The 19,860-nt window shown below is 38.6% G+C and overlaps 1 protein-coding gene across 1 annotated transcript in view; it reads left to right on the top strand.

The window, feature by feature from the left end:
- DNAH6 (dynein axonemal heavy chain 6) overlaps window positions 1-19,860 on the top strand; it is a 271,015-nt gene that overhangs the window by 19,911 nt on the left and 231,244 nt on the right. Inside the window, exons 3-5 of the mRNA XM_004437202.3 lie at window positions 435-608; window positions 4,279-4,541; window positions 18,280-18,547. Of these exons, the coding sequence (XP_004437259.2) occupies window positions 435-608; window positions 4,279-4,541; window positions 18,280-18,547 (705 nt within the window). The remainder of the gene's footprint in view (window positions 1-434; window positions 609-4,278; window positions 4,542-18,279; window positions 18,548-19,860) is intronic.

Genomic DNA, 19,860 nt, shown 5'->3' with positions numbered 1-19,860 from the left:
AATAATGTCACCATTTTTTTAGATCTTCAGTCAGTTATGACTGTGGGAAGTGATTAATGACTATTGGGTAGGATGGGAGGATTGTACTCTCCTTCCCACAGTAGCTGCTTTAGAGAATGGTAGGGGTTTGCAATGGACAGTTAGTGGGTATATGACTTCATGCCCCTGAGCCCTTTCGTCATAAGCTTACTCCTAGAAATATTTGTTGGTATTTAAAGTACAGAAATAATGGAAACCAAGTAGAAAAGTCGTAGTCAAGCGATAGGCCAAGGACAGACAATGGTAGTAGCTGCTACAGTGATTGTGGCGTAGATAGGAAATTCGTCCAGGGAGGAGATCAATTTCCAACAGGGATAGAGTCCAAAGGGAATGAAGAATAAGACAGATAACGTGTCAATATTAGAAAGATTAACGTGTCTCTTTGTTCCCCAAAGCCAGTGCTAAAAGTCTACCAAGATCATAAGAGGCCGGAATACATATATGACCAGAACCGATTTCAGTTCATCACTTCTGGAATCATAAAACCTCCAGGAAGCAATAAAGGAAGAAGTTCTTCCAAATCATTTGTTCACTTGCCTGAGCATCAAGATGCTGTGAAAAAACAACAGGTATAGTGTTAAAGTACTCAATTGATCCTTTTAATTCAGTTTTAGTTTTCTATAGCATTGCTAACATGCTTTTAACTCATACGAATAGTGGCAAAACCTTTTTTTACCAGGTTGCATAATGGATTTGAGGAATACAATATTTCTCAGTTCTTCCTATTTAAGGAAAATTTGGACATTAAAGGAAATCATAAAGGAAAGTTTCAGCATTTGTGCAATGTCTTCTGATCTTCTCTTATATATTAAAGGAAGACATAATAGTGTTTTGAGTGTTGTTATAACTTTCATGAAATTCTCATCATTATTCCCTGAAGTGGCAGTCTTGGAAGAACTTGGTGAAGCGCAATAAAATAGAAACTGAACCAGCTAGGGAGACAATTTCTGTAATGGGCGAGAGTTGTAGAGTGGGGAAGTTACCTTGCAAGGAATAAGTGAATAGTAGCTCTGGGGAGAAATCACCAGAGCATGGCTCTATATGAATACCTGTAGATAATTAAACAAAGAAACAGAAGTGGGAGAAAATGTGGAGGACACATCCACAATAAAAATACCAATAGAGCCGAGAATTCTCTGAGCTTTTTATTGAGAGGATATTTCGAGGCTTGTTAAACATTTCAGTGCTAGTTGTCTTTCAGGCTTTGGACTAGAGTGCTAGAAATGAGGAGTTGAGGACAGGCTCTGTCCTTGAGGCTTGCAGAATCTGGAGATGGACAAGTGACCCCTCAAGCGCAGTGAGGAGTGATAAGAGCTCTCATTGGTCATATAAGGTACCAAATGATGGAGAACTGAATAGAGGGTATGCTTACACCTGGTGGCCAGGGGGTGTTCAGTGGAGGAAAAGCTGCCCTAGGGAATTGCACTGGGCTCGGAGGAGTGAGTGGAAAGTTAATAAGGCAGCTAAAGAGGGAGAGTTGTGGGCTTGAGAAGCCAGCTGGAAGGAGGCTTATCATGGGTTTGGGTGATATCATCCTGAGGGAATATCATATGATAAATTGTATGAAATTGTATAGCCTCAGTTAATTTGCTTTCTGTGCAGTAGAAAGAGAACGAGCTATCCTAAGTAGGGCCAGGAAAGATCTGATTGCCCATAAATTAATTCATTTGGTATAAAGTAGGTTTCAAGAGCTTGAATTTAAAGAAGAGGAGAGAAATTTTACTTGCATCTGAATGAAGGGAGGGCACTGAAAAGGAATGTTAAGTGTTTGGTTGTAGCTGTAATTAAGTGAAGAATTCAGTAAAGGGTTCGGAGTTGAAGGGAAATGTGAAAGAAAGGGGACATTCCATATAAGAGGAGAAGGGTGTTTATTCTCAGAAGAGGGTCATTTTTTTGAGTATTGATTTCTCAAGATGAGTTTAGAATGCAAATGCAGCAATGAGGATTTCCTGGGAGATAAAGGAAAGAAGGAAAGGAAGGGGGGGAGGATTTGGAGGCTTTGCTTCCAGTAATTAAGGAAAATTGACTTATCAAATTGGGCTGGGCATCCATCATAGAGGAGTACTACATGTATGCTACACTTTATGAATAAATGCTTCCTTTATCCTCCCCCAACCCCGCATCTCTGAACTTACATGACTACCTAAATTGATTGAATCACATCTTCCCACTGAGTTACATAGTTAGAAATAAGTACTCAGATGAAAATGTGTAGGCCTAATGTTGAAGAAATCTTTCACTTAGAATGCAGTAAAACTTTTTAAAGGATATAATAAAGAAAATAAATACATTTTCTGATAAAATATTAATACTCTAGTCTCATAAAAATATTAAGCTGACTACAGCCCTTGTTGAAACATTGGGACAAGGCAATGTGTATTTTCTCTGGTTCTGAGTGTCTGGTTTGGCCTATTCTTTTACATAAGAAAACAGTGCCGTTGCTGCTATCCCTGGCTAATAGGTGAAAGAAACACATTTTATCTTTTGAGTTCAAAGATGTATTTCCTTCGGCTCTGAACTCTCCAGGAGTCTCCTCTCAAACTCCTATTCAGTAGGGTATATTTAATCAGAGATGGAGAATAATGATCCCTGTGAATGCAAACTTTCCGGGGAAGTTGTTCCACAGAGCTTGTGGTAGTAAATCTCTTGTAGAAATGGCAACCTCTGTTAGCTATGCTAACAGGCAATAAAGATGTCATTTATATATTTACATCAATTATTCAACAAAGCAGGTCTGCGATGGTGATTCTTTTATCTTAAAGACAGTTACCCCTGTACTGTCAGAGAGACTAGGTGATGAACGTTTTATACCGGCTCAAGACAAGGTTGACATAAGGGAAGCCATATTGTAGAAAAGAAGCCCTATTGTAACTTTGAATGACCTCTGACAAACTAACCCAGCTGGATATGTGCCCTCCAGGAGATCTAACTGCTCTGTAGATTTTACAACCCCTGCAATGTGCATGTACCTCCCAGCTGTGATAAGATGATAACTTTGTTCTTTTGAGTTCCTTAGGAATGTGATGACCCCTGAACAGAGAATCTATGCTGATAGCCATCATCAATGAAAACTGAAAGATCTGGTGTGGCACTCCCAGTCTGTAACACCAGAAGGTCAACATTCCTAACCCCCTCCCCTATAACCCAACAGCCTATATAACTGCTGTAAGACTTTGTGCCCCTTAAGATGGTTCTTTTGGACATGAGTCAGCCATCTTCCCTCTTGCTAGCAAGCTGTAATAAAAAGTCCTTTTTCTCCTACCACCTTGCCTCTTGACTATTGGCATGTCTTGCGGCGGGCAGATGAACCCCCTTTTTGGGCGGTAACATGTTGGAGTTAGTGTCTAATTTCCTCAAACACGGTTATCAGCTTCCTCCACAGGAGGAGAGGATGTGTGTGATGTTGCCCCAGAGTTTGTCAGGGAGGAACAAAGGAGTATAAGTGGCACTGAGAGTGCAGACTTCGGGATCTGGGGAATCGAGCAAAGCTCAAGTATGTGAACATGGTGGGGACTTAGCCTTGATGCTGCAAGTGTGGTCCATGGGCCAGCAGCATCTGCATCTCCTGGGAGCAGGTTAGAAATGCAGAATCTCAGACTCCACCCCAGACTGACTGACAGAATCTGCATTTTAACAGGTAATTTTAACCCAGGTAATCATATGCATATTTAAATGTGAGAAGCATTGGTCTACAGAACAGGCAATTATGAGTTAATAACATGTATGCTTCTCCAAAGCTATTGCTTGATCATCTCCAATACTCAATGTAACCACCCCTCACAATTGCACAAAAGTAAAGCTTATTATGAGTTACGGTAACAGCTGTCTAAGATTTCACTCATGTAAAAGCATCAAGGTTATCAGAACAAGGTGAAGAGGTTGAAGGGAGAGACCAGTCAGGAGAGATGCAGAGCAACCAAGCAAAGAGTGTTGAGCTCCCATGAACACCAGAGAGCGGGTAGTATTTTGATGTAATAAACATGGAGTTAAAGAAGAGGAGAAGGCAATGGGAGCCAATGCTGGGCTGTTTTGTGGGAAGGGGATGGACAACTGGACAGGGAGTACCAAGAAGGAACATCACTGCCAACAATAGTTGGAAAATTTTCAGTTTCAGAATGCTTGCCTTTGAGCCCTAGACATCCCAGGCAGTATATTAGTCCTTGAGGTTAATATTTTGTCACTTTTTTATAGCATTTTTCCTGCAAAAACTCATTTGTTTAAAAAATTGCCTTTGTTTAGATCCAACGGCCGTCTGCTGAGGTGTTCTCTCCCTCTCCTCCTAAACTGCCACGTACCACTATTGGAAGAAGAGGTCTCTACAGAACTAGTTCCTCAACTTACCCTAAGTACATTTTCCACGACCAGGAAGAAGTCGTTAAAGCCGACATTCGTAATCCCTTGCAAATCATTAAAATAATACGTGAAAATGAAAATCTTGGATTTCTTTACATGATCCCTGCAGTGTCAAGGTCTTCCATTGAATATGACATGTATAATCTGAAGTAAGTTCTCTTTTATGAAGGAATTCATTTAACAGTAAAAATTACAAATAAGATTGCAAATGTTATCTATAATTATTAATGATAAATATAATCCAATATAATTTTGATTATCATCCAGTGATAAATGAATCAATCACGATAATTTTATTTATTTTTTCCATTTATCTTTCCTTTATTTGTAGACATTAACTGTTTTATGAAGTAGTACACTGTTGTATTTCTCATATGTTTATATTATGTAATGCCATCTATTTTTAATCAATATTACAACATATGTTTGATATCTTGTGATTATTGAGAAAAGAAGATGGCAACGTATAAAAAGTAAATGATGAATGATTTGTTTTAGTCATTTCAGTTTTTCTTAATAGAGTACAAATAAGGATTTTTTTTAAATAAAATGAGCTTGATAACTTAGGGTATTTATGTAGATTAATAACACACACACACACACCACACATATTCTCTCTATTGTTGCTTAACACCCATTTGTTGTTGATATAATTTGAAGAGTGGCATAAATGTGAGTCTGTAAATTGCTTAAAGTTCAGCACAACAGGTAGTAGGACTTAAAGATAATACTGGCTTTCTTCTATTGTTTAGTTGGGCTGACAGCAGTTGTTAAAACCTTCTTTCCTTGAAGATGATAATAGTTTAGCTTTGCCACCAAATTCTTTGAGCTACCTTCTCCTTTCTCTGCTCCTTAGGAAAATAAAGAGACCTTCTAGGGATTCTCTTATTCTCCCTTACTCAGCATGGTAGTTTTGATTGAGTAAGATACAAGACAGCTCTCCTGCTGGGGAGATGGGGGAGAGAAGGAAAACATTTTAATGATTTTAAAATGATAGATTTATTGTAAATTTGAAAGAGCTTAACAGGAGTGAGAAATAATTTGTAGAAAGAACAGAAATGCTTATGAAAATCCAATCATTGGCCATAATGAATTGAGCCCCTGCTTTGTGGCAGGACCTGTTCTGTGTGCTGGAGATATATTAGTGAACCATCTAGATCAAAATTGCTGTCCTCGTGGAGCTTACCTTTTAGCAGAGGGAGACAATAACATGATACATGAGTAAATTATATACAATGCCAGAAGTGATAAGTATTATAGAAAAAATAGAGTAGAGCAAAGGGGATTGGCAGTTCTTGGGAAGAGGTTGTGAATTAGCTGGGGAGATCAGGGTGGGCCTCACTGAGAAGCTGGCATTTGAACAAGGGCCTGAAGAAGAAGGAGTGAATTATGTACTGTTGGGGAGAGGGAAGAAGAGCATTCCAGACAGCAGGAAAGTGAATACAGGGATCCCAGGCATGCCTGGCACGTTCAAGAAGCGAAGAGGAGGCTGGTGTGGCTGCAGTAGAGTGAGTGACAGCAAGAGAACAGACCGCGGAGGGCCTTGCTGGCCATCGTGAGGACGTTAACTTTTACTCTGAGAAAAATAGAGAACCGCAGAAGGATTTCAAGCAGAGAAGTGTCATGATCTGAATTACACTTTGAAAAGGACCACTCTGGCTGTTGTGTAGCGAATAGACTTTTGAGGAGCAAGCGTTGAAACAGGAAGACCAATTAGAAGGCTGTGATGATTCAGGTGAGAGATGGAGCGGGTAGTAGTGGTGGAGGTGGAGAGAAGCGGATCAACTGCTGGAAATAATTTGAAAGTCAAGCCAACGGGATGTTTTGATGGACTGTATGCAAGGTGGACCACCAGAGAGGAGTCCAGATGACTTTTTGATTCATTTGATTGAGCGGGAGGAAGGGTAGAGTTGCTATTAACTGAGACATAGAAGATTGGATGGAACAGATTTGTCAGGGAAAAACAGGAGTTTGGGTTTGGGGGATGCTAAAGATTGAAGAGGAATATTTTGTTGAGGATTTTTGCATCGATGTTCATCAGTGATATTGGCCTGTAATTTTCTTTTTTTGTTGTCCTTGTCTGGTTTTGGTATCAGGGTAAAGTCAGCCTCATAGAATGAGTTAGGGAGCTTCCCCCCCTCCTCAATTTTTTGGAAGAGTTTGAGAAGGAAGCAACCTAAGTGCCCATCAAGGGACGAATGGATAAAGAAGCTGTGGTATATATACACAATGGAATACTACTCAGCCATAAGAAACGATGAAATCCAGCCATTTGTGACAACGTGGATGGACATTGATGGTATAATGCAAAGTGAAATAAGTCAGAGGGAGAAGGTCAAATACCGTATGATTTCCTTCATTAAGTAGTAGAGAATAACAACAATAAACAAACACATAGAGACAGAGATTGGATTGGTGTTTACCAGAGGGGAAGAGGGGAGGGAGGAGGGTGAAAGGGATAATTCGGTACATGTGTGTGGTGATGGGTTGTAATTAGTATTTTGGTGGTGAACATGATGTAATCTATGCAGAAATAGAAGTATAATGATATACACCTGAAAATTTTACAATGTTATAAACCAATGTTACTGCAATAAACAAAAAATTTAAAAAAAAAAAGATTGAAGAGGAATGGAGTGGTAGATAAAAGGAGAATTGCGATGAAGGGTGAGGTTGGTTTTTTTAAGATGAGAGAAATAGCTTGTCTTAAGGTGGGAGAATTAACGTATAACGGAATTGAAAGCCCTTTGATGTAAAAAAAAAAAAAAATCCGTTTAATAGTTACTGTCATTCCACCACTACCTTACTACTTCTTTTTCTAGCTATTTATAAGCTTTTGGAGAGGAGGTTACGGATCTTAAATGGAGACTGATGGGAAAAAATGGTTTATTTGCTGATTTTTTAAAACACACTTCTTGATTAATATGTGAAATGTTTTCATAGCTTTCCCTTCTTAAAAAAATCACCCAATAACCCAGATATCAAGGAATGCCATTTGTGATGTTTATTCCTCATTATGAGAGGAGTCAAATTTTGCCAAATGTAAAATTGATTCTCATCTATTTACCAGCACAAAATGAAGTGTTGAAGATGAGTATGGAAACTGTGCTTTTGTCCAATTCAGGAAATTAACTGTATTTCTAGACTAATGAGCATTTCTACCAGGGGAATTGAGTTGATGTTTTATTTTTTGTTGTTGCTTTTTTGGACTGACAGTAGTGATGCTTGATAGTAATATGCAAGGTTTCCTTTAAGAAGATATTGTTGGAATCATGGTTTATTATTTTATCATATTTCAGGGTTGATGTTAAATTTTTCTCCCTAGCCTGAACTCCAAATATTATAAACCTAATGAGTAAAGACAATTATTTGGATACCACATAGTTGGAAGCACCTAAATTGCAAGTTAAAAGTAGTAAATACTGAATCAACAAGATGAGGACATACTATACCAAACTTTTAAAAGTAATATGATAAAATTTAATGTCTTCACATAATGTTTAAGTGTGGTAAAATACATTGAATGTATTCTACAATGTTTGTCTCTACCATGGTCCTTCTAAATGAGAAAATAGTTCCATTTTGCAAATGATTCAACTTCACAGATTTAGTGAAGGATGGTTCTTGCTTTCACAACTGGGTTACTTAACTGACATTTGAGCACCTGAATGAACTTAATAAAAAATTATAAGAGGGGCGGGCCTGGTGGCATAGTGGTTGAGTTCATGCACTCTGCTTCAGTGGACCGTCCAGGGTTCGCGGGTTCGGATCCCGGGCGTGGACCTGTGTACTGCTCATCAGGCCATGCTGTGGTGGCGTCCCATATATAAAACAGAGGAAGATGGGCACAGATAGTAGCTCAAGGCTAATCTTCCTCGGCAAAAAGAGGAGGATTGGCAACGGATGTTAGCTCAGGGTCAACCTTCCTCATCAGAAAAAAAAGAAAGAAAAAAAAAATTACAAGAGCTGCCTGAAAGTATATTAACACATGCTGACAAAAATTAGGAATTTAAAGCAAAAATTCAGCTCTGGAGAAGTGATATGTAAAATGATTCTCTAATGATTTTGAGTCATTGTTATGGATTAAAGCCTCAAGAAAAATTATTAAGTCAAACAGAATAACATCTATCTGTGTTCGAGAGCAGGCTTCACCATTGTTTCTGACATACTTCGTATGGAAATGTTTGATTGGATTTTAAATCAGTTTGCATTATCATAAGAAATTTCAACACTGCATTTATCAAAGGAAAAGCTGTTAGAATTAAAGAATGGTGGTACCTTTTGTGCATAATTTCAAGAAAACAAGTTATCCAAATTTTGGTTAATGGAAAAGTGATTTTCCATCCGTGAGAGACAAAGCAATACATCATCATCTGCCGTTTGCTGTCTCCTACTTCTATAAACAATGTTCCTCAACACTAGTGACTATCAAGAATTTGAATAGACCATTCATCATGTTGGTTAGAAATGCAGGTAGCTACTTCAAAAAAGTTATGGTTGTGGTTGCTTATGAGCTAGACTTTATTTGGAAGTTTTATCAAATTCAATATTGAATATTTCCCTGAATACCTTGTGTTTTATTTTTCTTATTATAATATAAAGAAATTGTAATTAATGTCTTCACCAGTGTACTGTATAAAATCGTTGTATGGGTGTGTTAGAACATGCAAAGTTTGGGAAGCATTGCCCTAGAGGATTGTAGAACAATTTTCTCTTGCATGAGAATCTGACCTTTGGTTAACTCTGAAGTTCTGTTCCCCTGGTAACCTAATAAGAGTAGAATGTCGATTGTTTCTAGGCAACATTGCTTATGATAAAAATGATCCCTGATGGGTAAATTGTATCTGCATTGGAACTAAGAATGAATTATAAATACCCGATGGGAGCCACAGCTTTGGGCTTAGCATAGTGCAGCAATTCTTCTTCTGGGCATGTCTCTTGCAGGAACCCTGAAATCTATGTTTATAGAGTTGTGCAAGACATATTGGCTCCTGTGGGTAATAAGGCTTTTAAGCCAGAGTAGTTTCCATTTCCACCCAATGTGGATCTCATCTCCTTGCATCTGAGTTGTCACCTAGGGAGAGGATAGCTTTTATTTTATTATTATTATTTTTAAAGATTTTATTTATTTATTTTTTCCCCCAGAGCCCCAGTACATAGTTGTATGTCATAGCTGCACATCCTTCTAGTTGCTGTATGTGGGACGTGGCCTCAGCATGGCTGGAGAAGCGGTGTGTCGGTGCGCACCCGGGATCCAAACCCCGGGCCGCCAGCAGCGGAGTGTGCGCACTTAACCGCTAAGCCACAGGGCCAGCCCAAGGATAGCTTTTAGATTGCCAAGGACTCCCAGGGAAAAGGGAAGCTTGATGCTGTCCTGATGGCAGGAAGTAGTTCCTGTCCTGTGTTCTTCTAAGCAGAGGGGTGCCAAATATAGTCCATGAAAGTCTATGAGTCTGAACATTTAATTGAATCTAAGATGATCCCCTAGTGGGGCAATATTTAAGTGTTTATTTTTCATGCTGGTGTAAAAGGAGCCACTGTTTGGTGTCAGACAATTCCTTCCTTAGTAGGTGAGGGATATTTTTCCATATCTATGGAAACTCTCATCTTTCTATTATTTTAATTATATCTGTCCATATTTTGCCATTTTTTTGTTTTGGTCATTGAAATATTTATTTATTTATTTTTTATTTGTGTGTGTGTGTGTGTGTGTGTGTGTGTGTGTGAGGAATATCAGCCCTGAGCTAACAACCATGCCAATCCTCCTCTTTTTGCTGAGGAAGACCTGCCCTGAGCTAACATCCATTCCCAATCCTCCTCCTTTTTCTCCCCAAAGCTCCAGTAGATAGTTGTATGTCATAGTTGCACATCCTTCTAGTTGCTGTATGTGGGACGCCGCCTCAGCATGGCCAGACAAGCGGTGTGTTGGTGCGCGCCCGGGAACCGAACCTGGGCCACCAGTAGCGGAGCGCGTGCACTTAACCGCTAAGCCATGGGGCTGGCCCCTTGCTCATTGAAATATAAACTTGATCATACTAATAAGGAACTGTGGGTGCTTCTGTAAGGCCATAGTGGGGTACCAAGTCTTTACATGTAATGGGTGAGTACTGCAAGATGGTACTACAGACAGCAACTCTTAGCGTATACCAACATGGTTCCAAATTCTTTAACTCATTTAATCCTCATAGCAACTCTACAGTGTAGGTTGTGTTGATAGATACATTTTACAAATGATGATACTGAGACAGAGTTAAGTAACTTGACCAAGTTCACACAGCTAGTGAATTGTGGGGCTGGGATTCAAAACCAAGTAGCTGGACTTCGGAACACAGGCTCTCATGCACTATGCCTAATGTGCTCCTCCTCATAATGACAACTACTGCCATTTGTGTCATACATCTGTGCTAGGCATTGTGCTGAGTGCTTTCTGTATGTTAATCTATTTCATCCTCAAAAGATCCTCATTAGAAAGGCATTCTCTATAATTGAAATATGGGGAAATTGAGTACAGATCTATTAAGCACTTTGATATTTGATATTGTTTTGTGATTTGCAGATAGGAAATTCAGAATAATATCTGATATTCCCATCTTTCAATTCTATAACTTAATCCTCTGCGCATTGTCAATTTTAAAGCTATTAGAATTTAATGCATAAGTCAGGATGTATGGCAGAGTCCTCCCCAGATCCTGAGCATCTTTAGGTTCAAGGAAAGCCAAGAAAGGGGACACAATGTCTCCTCTGCCTCAGTGTTTACTAAAGTTTATTTCCAGGAACATTAGACCTAAGTCTAATGATTTAATAGGTGGATGGTAAAAAAAAAATTGTTCTGTGATCATGTAAATTTGAGAAACATTAGTTAAATCACTGGTTCTCATCCTGGGAGACTTTGCCCTCCAGGAGACATTTGGTGATGTCTGCAGACATTTTTGATTGTCGTAACTGGAGAGGATGGTGCTACTGGTATCAAGTGGGAAGAGGCCAGGGATGCTGCTGAACAGCTGGACAGTGCACAGGACAGCCTCACACAGCAAAGAATTACCTGGCTCGAAATGTCAGTATCGCCGAGATTGAGAAACCTTAAGTTAAATACGGAATGCTATTTACGCATTTTTGTCCTGCATGACCAGAGAACCCTTTCTTGTGGGATGTCTGCTGGGATCAGGATTCTGCGAAACATAGTTACGTGACTTGGGCTGTTGGGACCATATAAACATCTACATTAGGCTCAGGCCATGTTGCTTTCTAAGTGATCAAGTTGGTTCTCAGGTAGTTTCTAGGCCTATTATATTAAAAGTATTTATTTTAGGCAGCTTTTAAAATTTCAAAGTAAAGCTAGTCTATCCTTCCAGTTAGATTATGCGTTTGGTGGTCTAGAACAGAAAACATAGATAAATGCCAGCTTCAACTTTCTCAAATGGCAGCATTCTAGTTTCCATGTGAAGTCATGACTCTAGAAAACAGTATAATGAGGTATATATGTTATGTAATAAGGAACAGATCATTTTGAAGCCATGTTATCAGAAACCTCACCAGGTTGCCTAACACAATGAGAGTTTTCTTGGGCTAGTCCATGAAGAAATATGAGTCCCATTTGAGTCAGCAAGTGGAAACACTACAGGCCCTTAGTATTTTCACTTGGAATCGTCAAAAATCCTCCGCTTCAGATCGTCTCCCTCCGGTTCCTTCAAACACACACACACGCCCACACACACACACACACACGCGCGAGCGCACACACACACCCCTGGCACTGTTCTGGAGCTATGACAATTTGGTGGGTGATGATTTCATTTCATACAAAAATTTGAAGAACCTAGACAGTGGTTGTCAGCCTTAGCTGCTAATTAGAGTCACCCAGGCCCCACTCCCAGAGATTTATTTAATTGGCTTGTGGTGGAGCCTGAGCAACAGCATTTCTTTGAAACTCGTCAGATCATTCTGATATTCAGCCAGAGTTGCACACTGTGGACCTAGAGCAATGGCTCTCAAGCAAGCCCCAAAGGACTTGTTAAACCCCTGGAGTTTCTGATTCAGTGGGTCTGGAGTGGGGTCTGGGAATTTGCAATTCCCACGTGCTGCTGCTGCTGCTGCTGCTCCGAGAACCATACGTTGAGAACTGTTGACCCCAGAGCACTCTCTTATGGAAGAAACTTGGAAGTGTCCTCTTAGCTATGTTTTTGTTTAACTTTCTAGGTGAAAACGTGTTTCTTATCAGATATCTTATGATTTCTGATTGATCAAACCAGAAGCAAAGCAAGCCATTTCTCTTCTCCAGTTTAGGTTAAGTCTAGACTCATATTAAATCGTGATATTGACCATCATCATATAGATTGAGGTTTATAAATGCAGACTCAGGAAATGGCTAATTTCTTTCCAGGCACTTGCTTGCTCACCTTTGTCCAATAAGTGTGTTCAAATCATAACAATTAAAACTGTATAGTAATGAAAATGAGAGAACTTAGATTTGCATAGGGCCATGTGAGCTCATCTAATCCACCCCACTACTTTAAAGCAAGTAAGGAATTACTCTCTTGCTTGTAGAAGTCAGAAACTTGAAAGAGATGAGAGGAGGGAACAGGGTGGACAAAGACATATATATGCATTCAAGCACGGCCTAAAACGGACATGATCAGGACACCAGCCTGACTAAAAGGGGCGATTTGTGTGGACAGAGAAGCAACCAATATGAGACAGGAGGAGATTGCCACACACCTGGCAGAATAATTTAGATTTAATGATGTAAGCAATAGGAGGCCATTCAAATTTCTTGAGAAGAGTCTCATGAGACAGTAGAGCCATGCATCGCTTAAAGGTGGGGATATGTTCTGAGAAATGCGTCGTTAGGCAATTTCATCATTGTGCGAACATCATAGAGTGTACCTATACAAACCTAGGTGGTATAGCCTACCTAGGCTATACCTATAATGAATGGGACCACCGTTCATTATGGGGTTCGTCATTGACCGAACGTCGTTAGGTGGCTCATCCGTGCGTTAGTCTGGTGGACTGATTTAAAGATGAACAGAGCATTTTCTTTTTTTTTTTTTTTCCAGAGCTTTGTTTTTTTAATTGATAAAATACATTTTATTTCTGAAACAATAGGGTGTATGTAAAGTCAAGGCAACTTGAAATACATTCTTTTTTTTCTGTTTTCTTTTTAGTGAGATATAGTTGACATATAACATCTTGTAAGTTTAAGGTGTACAACATGTTGATTTAATACATTTGTATATTGTAATATGATTATCACCATGGAGTTAGCTAACACCTCTTTCATGTCACATAATTATATTTTTGTGGTGAGAAAATTTAAGATCTAGTCACTTAGCAACTTGGAAATACATAATACAGTTTTGTTGACTATAATCACTATGCTGTGCATTATCTCCTCATAATTTATTCGTCATCTAACTGGAAGTCCGTGCCCTTTGACCAATATCTCCCTGATTTCCCCACCCTCAGCCACTGGTTAACTACCATTCAACCCTCTGTTTCTGCGAGTTTGGCTTTTTTAGATTCCAAATATAAGTGATAAATCATTGAAAATACAGAAATCATAACTGAACCAGGTGAACACAGTTCCATTATTTGTATTTTTCTCATTGTTAGTATTTCTTATCAAATTTCCACAACCCAGGGCCAGTAAAAGGAACATGGCTATTCCATAAAAATCTCTACCTTATTTTTAAACAATAATTCCGGAACTGTAAAATTATTGAAATTTGCTGCGTATATCTCCTCTTTTTTTCCTTTAAGGAATTTGACTTAACTTGAATTTGTCTTCATTACTTTCCCAGGTTCTTTTTTTTTTTTTTTCAATTTTAATTTTTTGTTTATTGCAGTAACATTTGTTTATAACATTGTAAAAATTTCAAGTGTACATCATTATACTTCTATTTTTGCATAGATTACATCATGTTCACCACCAAAATACTAATTACAACCCATCACCACACACGTGTGCCGAATTATCCCTTTCACCCTCCTCCCTCCCCCCTTCCCCTCTGGTAACCACGAATCCAATCGAACAGAGCATTTTCAATCACTGCAAGGTGTAACAACAGATAGAGCTCCTGTTTTAAGTAGCAAATTACATTTAAATCGTATGGCTTTGGAAAATCAAGGAATTCTAGGAGGAGAAATAATTTTTTTTTAGAACCCCAGTAGATTTACTTTGAATTATATCTGAAATGAACACTAACAGGACAATTTATGACCTACCACAAGGGCCATGCGATTCTCTCACTCCACATGACACATCCTTTTAGAAATTAATAGAAGCCTTGGAGTCTAAATTTCATTTCAGGTGGAGAGAGACAGGTTCTACAGTAAAATAATTTGATGAGGGACTCTCTGATTCTACTTTAAACAGCAAGAAAACACTGCAGGGTTTTTTGTTTTTGTTTTTGTTTTTTCCAGTAAAGCCTGATTAGTTAGGATCTCTGTTTAGATGATTGGATCATAAAGTCATCTTCTTTATTAGCAAAGCAGGAATTTTATAGCACCACACTTGAACAAATGAAGTTCTCTTTTTAGGTCTTAAAGGAGGCCTAATTTTTCTATTTCCTCAAAGAAAGGGCTTGATGGAACAAACATCCAAAGCAACTATCCAGGAGACAGCTGCCATTTGAGGCTGAATCCTGAATGCCAAAAAATGCTGGGTAGGCAGTCATCAGCACAGGAGTGGTGGATCAACTCCTGAAATGGATGAGCACTCTGAGGCCGAGTGTACGGAGTGAAGCACAGATGTCCAAGGGGTTTATCTGTGGAGTAACCCCTCAGTAATGAACTGGAAAGTCTAAGGAGAATAGGTTTGCAGAGAACTGTGCATAGGCCTTCTTAATTTTGCAAAGCTCTTCTTGATCCTGCTACCCCTTCCACCTACCAACTGGATTGGGCTTGAAGGAAATCCCTGCTGGTCTTTGAGAGAATAATTTCATTAGAGTAGTGAGGAACAAGACAGTTTTTGGAAACTTTAAGAAGGAATGGATGGGGAAGGTATGGCCACCTGAGACACACTGTTATAAAGGAAGTGTAAGAGAAGGAAGGGGACGTGGGATTTTAAGTTAAATGGGCAGCAGGGTCAACAAAAAACTTTCTACAAGTTAAAGAGAAGTTCTGCACATTTTTAGATGCAGAGGAAAAGTAGCCAAAAGCTAGGAGGGTTGATAAAAGTGAGGAGAACCCTCTCTATCTCTGTTGGAGGACAGCATGAGAGATACACTCAGGTGTGGTAAACACAGTGTGATGATTTTCAAGTGAAGGTAGGAGAAAGAGCTCACCTGTCAGCACCCTGTTTTTGTTGTTGTTGTTTGTTTTCAAACAAAGTTCAGTGGTTCACAAACATTATTGTGTATCAGAATCACCCAGGGAGCTTGTTAAACTAGAGTCTTGAGTCCCATATGTAAAGATTCTGTTGCAGGAAAAGATTCTCCCTAAGCTAACACCTGTTGCCAGTCTTCCTCTCTCTATTTTTTTCCTCCCCAATGCCCCAGTACGTGGTTGTATATGCTAGTTGTAAGTTGTTATAGTTTTTCTGTGTGTGCCACTGCCACAGCATGGCAACTGACAGACCACTGGTGTGGTTCTGTGACTGGGAAGTGAACCCTGGGCCACCTAAGCAGTGAGCACCAAATTTTAACCACAAGGCCATCAGGGCTGGCTCAGGAAATCTAGATTCTTAATAAGCACCCCAGATGATTTTGATGCTGGTGATCCATTCTTTGAAAAAGACTCTCATGTGTTCATTTACTCTACGTAGAGTAGAGATGTGTAGAAGAGGAAAAGGCTTAGGGGCTTGAGAAGGAGGATCTTGAATAGGTAGGAAAATATAAATAAAAAGCATCTAAGTGGCACTGAGCACCAATAAGTTAAAATTCAACATTGTGGACCACACCTGCCACCTTCTAGAAGGACCTCTAGTAGCAGAAAGACCCACACAGAGCAAGTTTTCCAGACATGCACCATGGCTGTGGTGAGCTGTTTGTTCTTGTTTTGGGTTGGTTTGATGACTGAGGTTAATGAAACATCTGAAGTTGATTGCAGTTTCAGAGACAAGTTGAAATTTCACATTTTGGAGAGAATCACCTCAAGAATGTCCTAATTATATCTTCAGCTGTTGACAAAGAAAAAAGGAAAAAAATGTTTTCCATACACCTCACCAGCAACATGCAATACTGGCGTTTTTCCTGGTGTGAGTTAATTAGAACACACAGAAAGAGTCAGGTAGTGGAATCAGGTAAAAGCTGAGCAGGTCGAAGTTTTTCCATAACAGCACCAACGAGGAGAGCGGCCTTAGGGCTAGCTCTCAGACTCGCTCCCCTCTCCACAGCACCATCAGCCCCCAGCTTTTCTTGTGTGCTCACAGGAACAGCTCGGTTTGCGTTTGCTTTTCTTCTGGTCCTGTATGCCCTAACTTAAAAAATATTTTTCTTACTTAGTCTTATTAAAACAAAAATAAATTTATGATTTATGCCAATGGTTCTTAGTTTTTTAATTAACAGACCCAAAGCATATGAGAATTTTGTTCCAATCCCTTAAAAACTTATCATACAAATGTACATAAATTGTTTACATACAACAATTTCAGGGGTGTCACAAATGTCCTAAAGGCTGTGCTAGAGGGCCATGAACTCCAGGTTCCGAATGCAGAGTTAATAAGGACTAGAAAAGAATGCAGACACGGGAAACAGTTGATTTTCACTGGAGTGCTCTGTTTAGTCTTTATGAGTACATATAATTTTTGTGTAGTTTTAACATGGAAACAATTTGGGGTTTTGTTTTTGCACTTAACCTTTATCTTATTATTCTAAACTAACATCAACTCTTCATAAGTTTTATTTTCCTAAATTCCTAAATGTATTTTAATAACTTGCTATATCATAATATATTTCACACTTGTTCTGTTACTGAATATTTAAGTTGCATCCAATATTTCAACGTTATTGCTAAAATTACAGAAAATACCTTTGTGCTTGTAGGCAAGTTCTTATTTTAAGAAATTTTAGAGAATCAGCCTTTTCTATTCTCATTACTTTGTTTCCTTCTCCTGTCCCTACTCCTATTTTTATCCCATTCTTGCTTTTCTTCTTTACTTGATCTATTTCCTGTTACACATAAGGTCGAAGAATGCCCTTGTGACAGTTGAAAGACGGATATCTAGAAATAAACAATTTCTCAATAATAATTATTTTGTTATGTGATAAAGTGGACATATTTTTTAGCTTAATCTGGATCTTGATTCTGATCTTCTCTAATTCATATTTTCTTGTTTTGATCTTTCTCATAATTCTGTCAATACTGTGGTATAAATATCTTCACATATCTTTCATATGGGACTATTATGTTTTAAAAATCTGTAATTGATTTGTTTTTGTAAACATGTAATTGAAATTATCAAGCATATTGCCAAGTTGTGAAATCTTTAAGAGCTATAAAATATTAAGTCCACTTGTTAAAAAGCAGCTCCCCCTCCTTTTCTTGTGTAGTTTATGCAATCTAAAAGTAGTTTGTTCGGGCCGGCCCCGTGGCTTGGTGGTTAAGTGCTCGCGCTCTGATGCTGGTGGCCTGGGTTCGGATCCCGGGCACGCACCGAGGCACCACTTCTCCGTCCATCCTGAGGCCGAGTCCCACATACAGCAACTAGAAGGATGTGCAGCTATGACATACAACTATCTACTGGGGCTTTGGGGGGAAAAAAATAAATAAATAAAATCTTTAAAAAAAAAATAAATAAATAAAAGTAGTTTGTTCAAATTTTTAAAAATTTTAAATAATATTTGTTTTCCATAAATGTTTTATCTCTTTAAAACAAAAAAGTAACACAATTGCTTAACTTTGTATTGAATACTTTATTCACTTGCCTCAATTTTTATTTGATCATAGGGTTGTAAGTTATGAGAACATCAACAAAAATGACTACTATACTATCAGCAAAAAGGCAGTGACACACGTTTATAATGACGACATTGAATTCATCGAAATTGATCGCTGGGAACAGGAATATCTGTATCACAGAGAACTCACTAAGATTCCCATATTTTCACTTTTCCGGAAATGGAAGGCTTTTAATGTGTGGAACAAGAATGTCCGCTCCAAGAAAATCAGTGGATGTCGAAAATCTCTACAAAAAAATTTGTTCATTGTTAATCAAGTAGGTATTTATTAATCCTATTTTAAAAGAATTACTCACAGAAAAACAAAGTGTGAATCTATTACAGGTGTTGGTATAGATTGTCCCTGAAATAGAATATTTCATCTTTTTACGAGAATTCACAATTTTCATCCTGTCTTGTCATTTAAGAATCTGGCAGTCTACTGGTGTTTCTGCATTTTAACTGGGCTTGCAAAACGCAAAAGTATAAGAAGAGAGTTGCGCAGGTCCCCTTTGATTAGAAGCAGCCTCAGAGGTTTGGATTCGTGTCCCCCTTTGTTGTTGATCAGGAAAGTTGTATATCCTTTTGAGCAGAGTAGGCTGGCAACCACTTTTACCCCCTCTCATCTTTGAGACACTCTGGACTTTATGGTCCAAAATAATTTGGGGGTTTGTTTTTGTGAGCTGATACCTCCCAATGTATCATATGTTTTTCTCTACCAGGGATTCAGACAGTAGGGAAAATTTTAAAATTTACTTTGGAAGATGAGGTACTCATGGAAAAAGAACTGTTAAAGGGTGTGTGACCATATTTAAAATCTCTACCTACTCGCTGAATTTCAACTTGCATTAGAAGTTTTTTAGATGGCTCCTGGGAATAAACTGGAATCACCATTACTGCCATGCTCAGAGTACTGGTCCTCAGTTCTCTATTTCTATGACTCTGAATCACCACCCTCTCAAATCAGAAGCCTCGAGTTTGGTTTTTACTGGTCATTTCCTTCATTTTGCATATGGTAATCTGAAAGATCATCGTTAAGATGTCTGTCATACAATGAAGGAACGTTAAAGGAATATGGCTAAGATAGATATTAGTGCAAAAATATATATAAGATGTACTATCTCAAGTCATCCATCCCATCAAGCATTCTGAGTTGTAGAAAATATCTAGTCCTTTTTGATATCACACTCATCCCCTAGACCTTAATTTCATTAAGGATCCATCGCTCATTTGAACCTATTTTACTACCTTTTTACCACCTTTCACCTTTCACCATGTCTTGGACGCTATACATTTAATAAATCTGTTCCTAGGTATGTACAATAGTTCTTCCTGCGTTTGTCTCTAAAATTACCTCCATCAATCCTAAGGCTTATTCTCTTATTTTATGTGCTGAGAGTTGTCATTCTCTCTGTCCACCATTCATACCAATGGCACTTTGGCCTTAATATCTTTTTTTAAATATAGCCCTAGCAGACTAGAAAGTTCTCGTTCTTTTTAATCTAAGATTGACCTGAATAACAGACCCATTGAGTTGGTTTCAAAGTCAATTAGATTTTATAGTTGCCCACACACTTACCACTAGTCTTGT

This window comes from Ceratotherium simum, chromosome 11 (assembly GCF_057802395.1).
Source record: "Ceratotherium simum simum isolate JZ-2026a chromosome 11, ASM5780239v1, whole genome shotgun sequence".
Taxonomy (NCBI): Eukaryota; Metazoa; Chordata; class Mammalia; order Perissodactyla; family Rhinocerotidae; genus Ceratotherium; species Ceratotherium simum.
The sequence above is the reverse complement of the archived record's forward strand: the minus strand, read 5'-3'. Positions and strand labels throughout refer to the sequence as shown.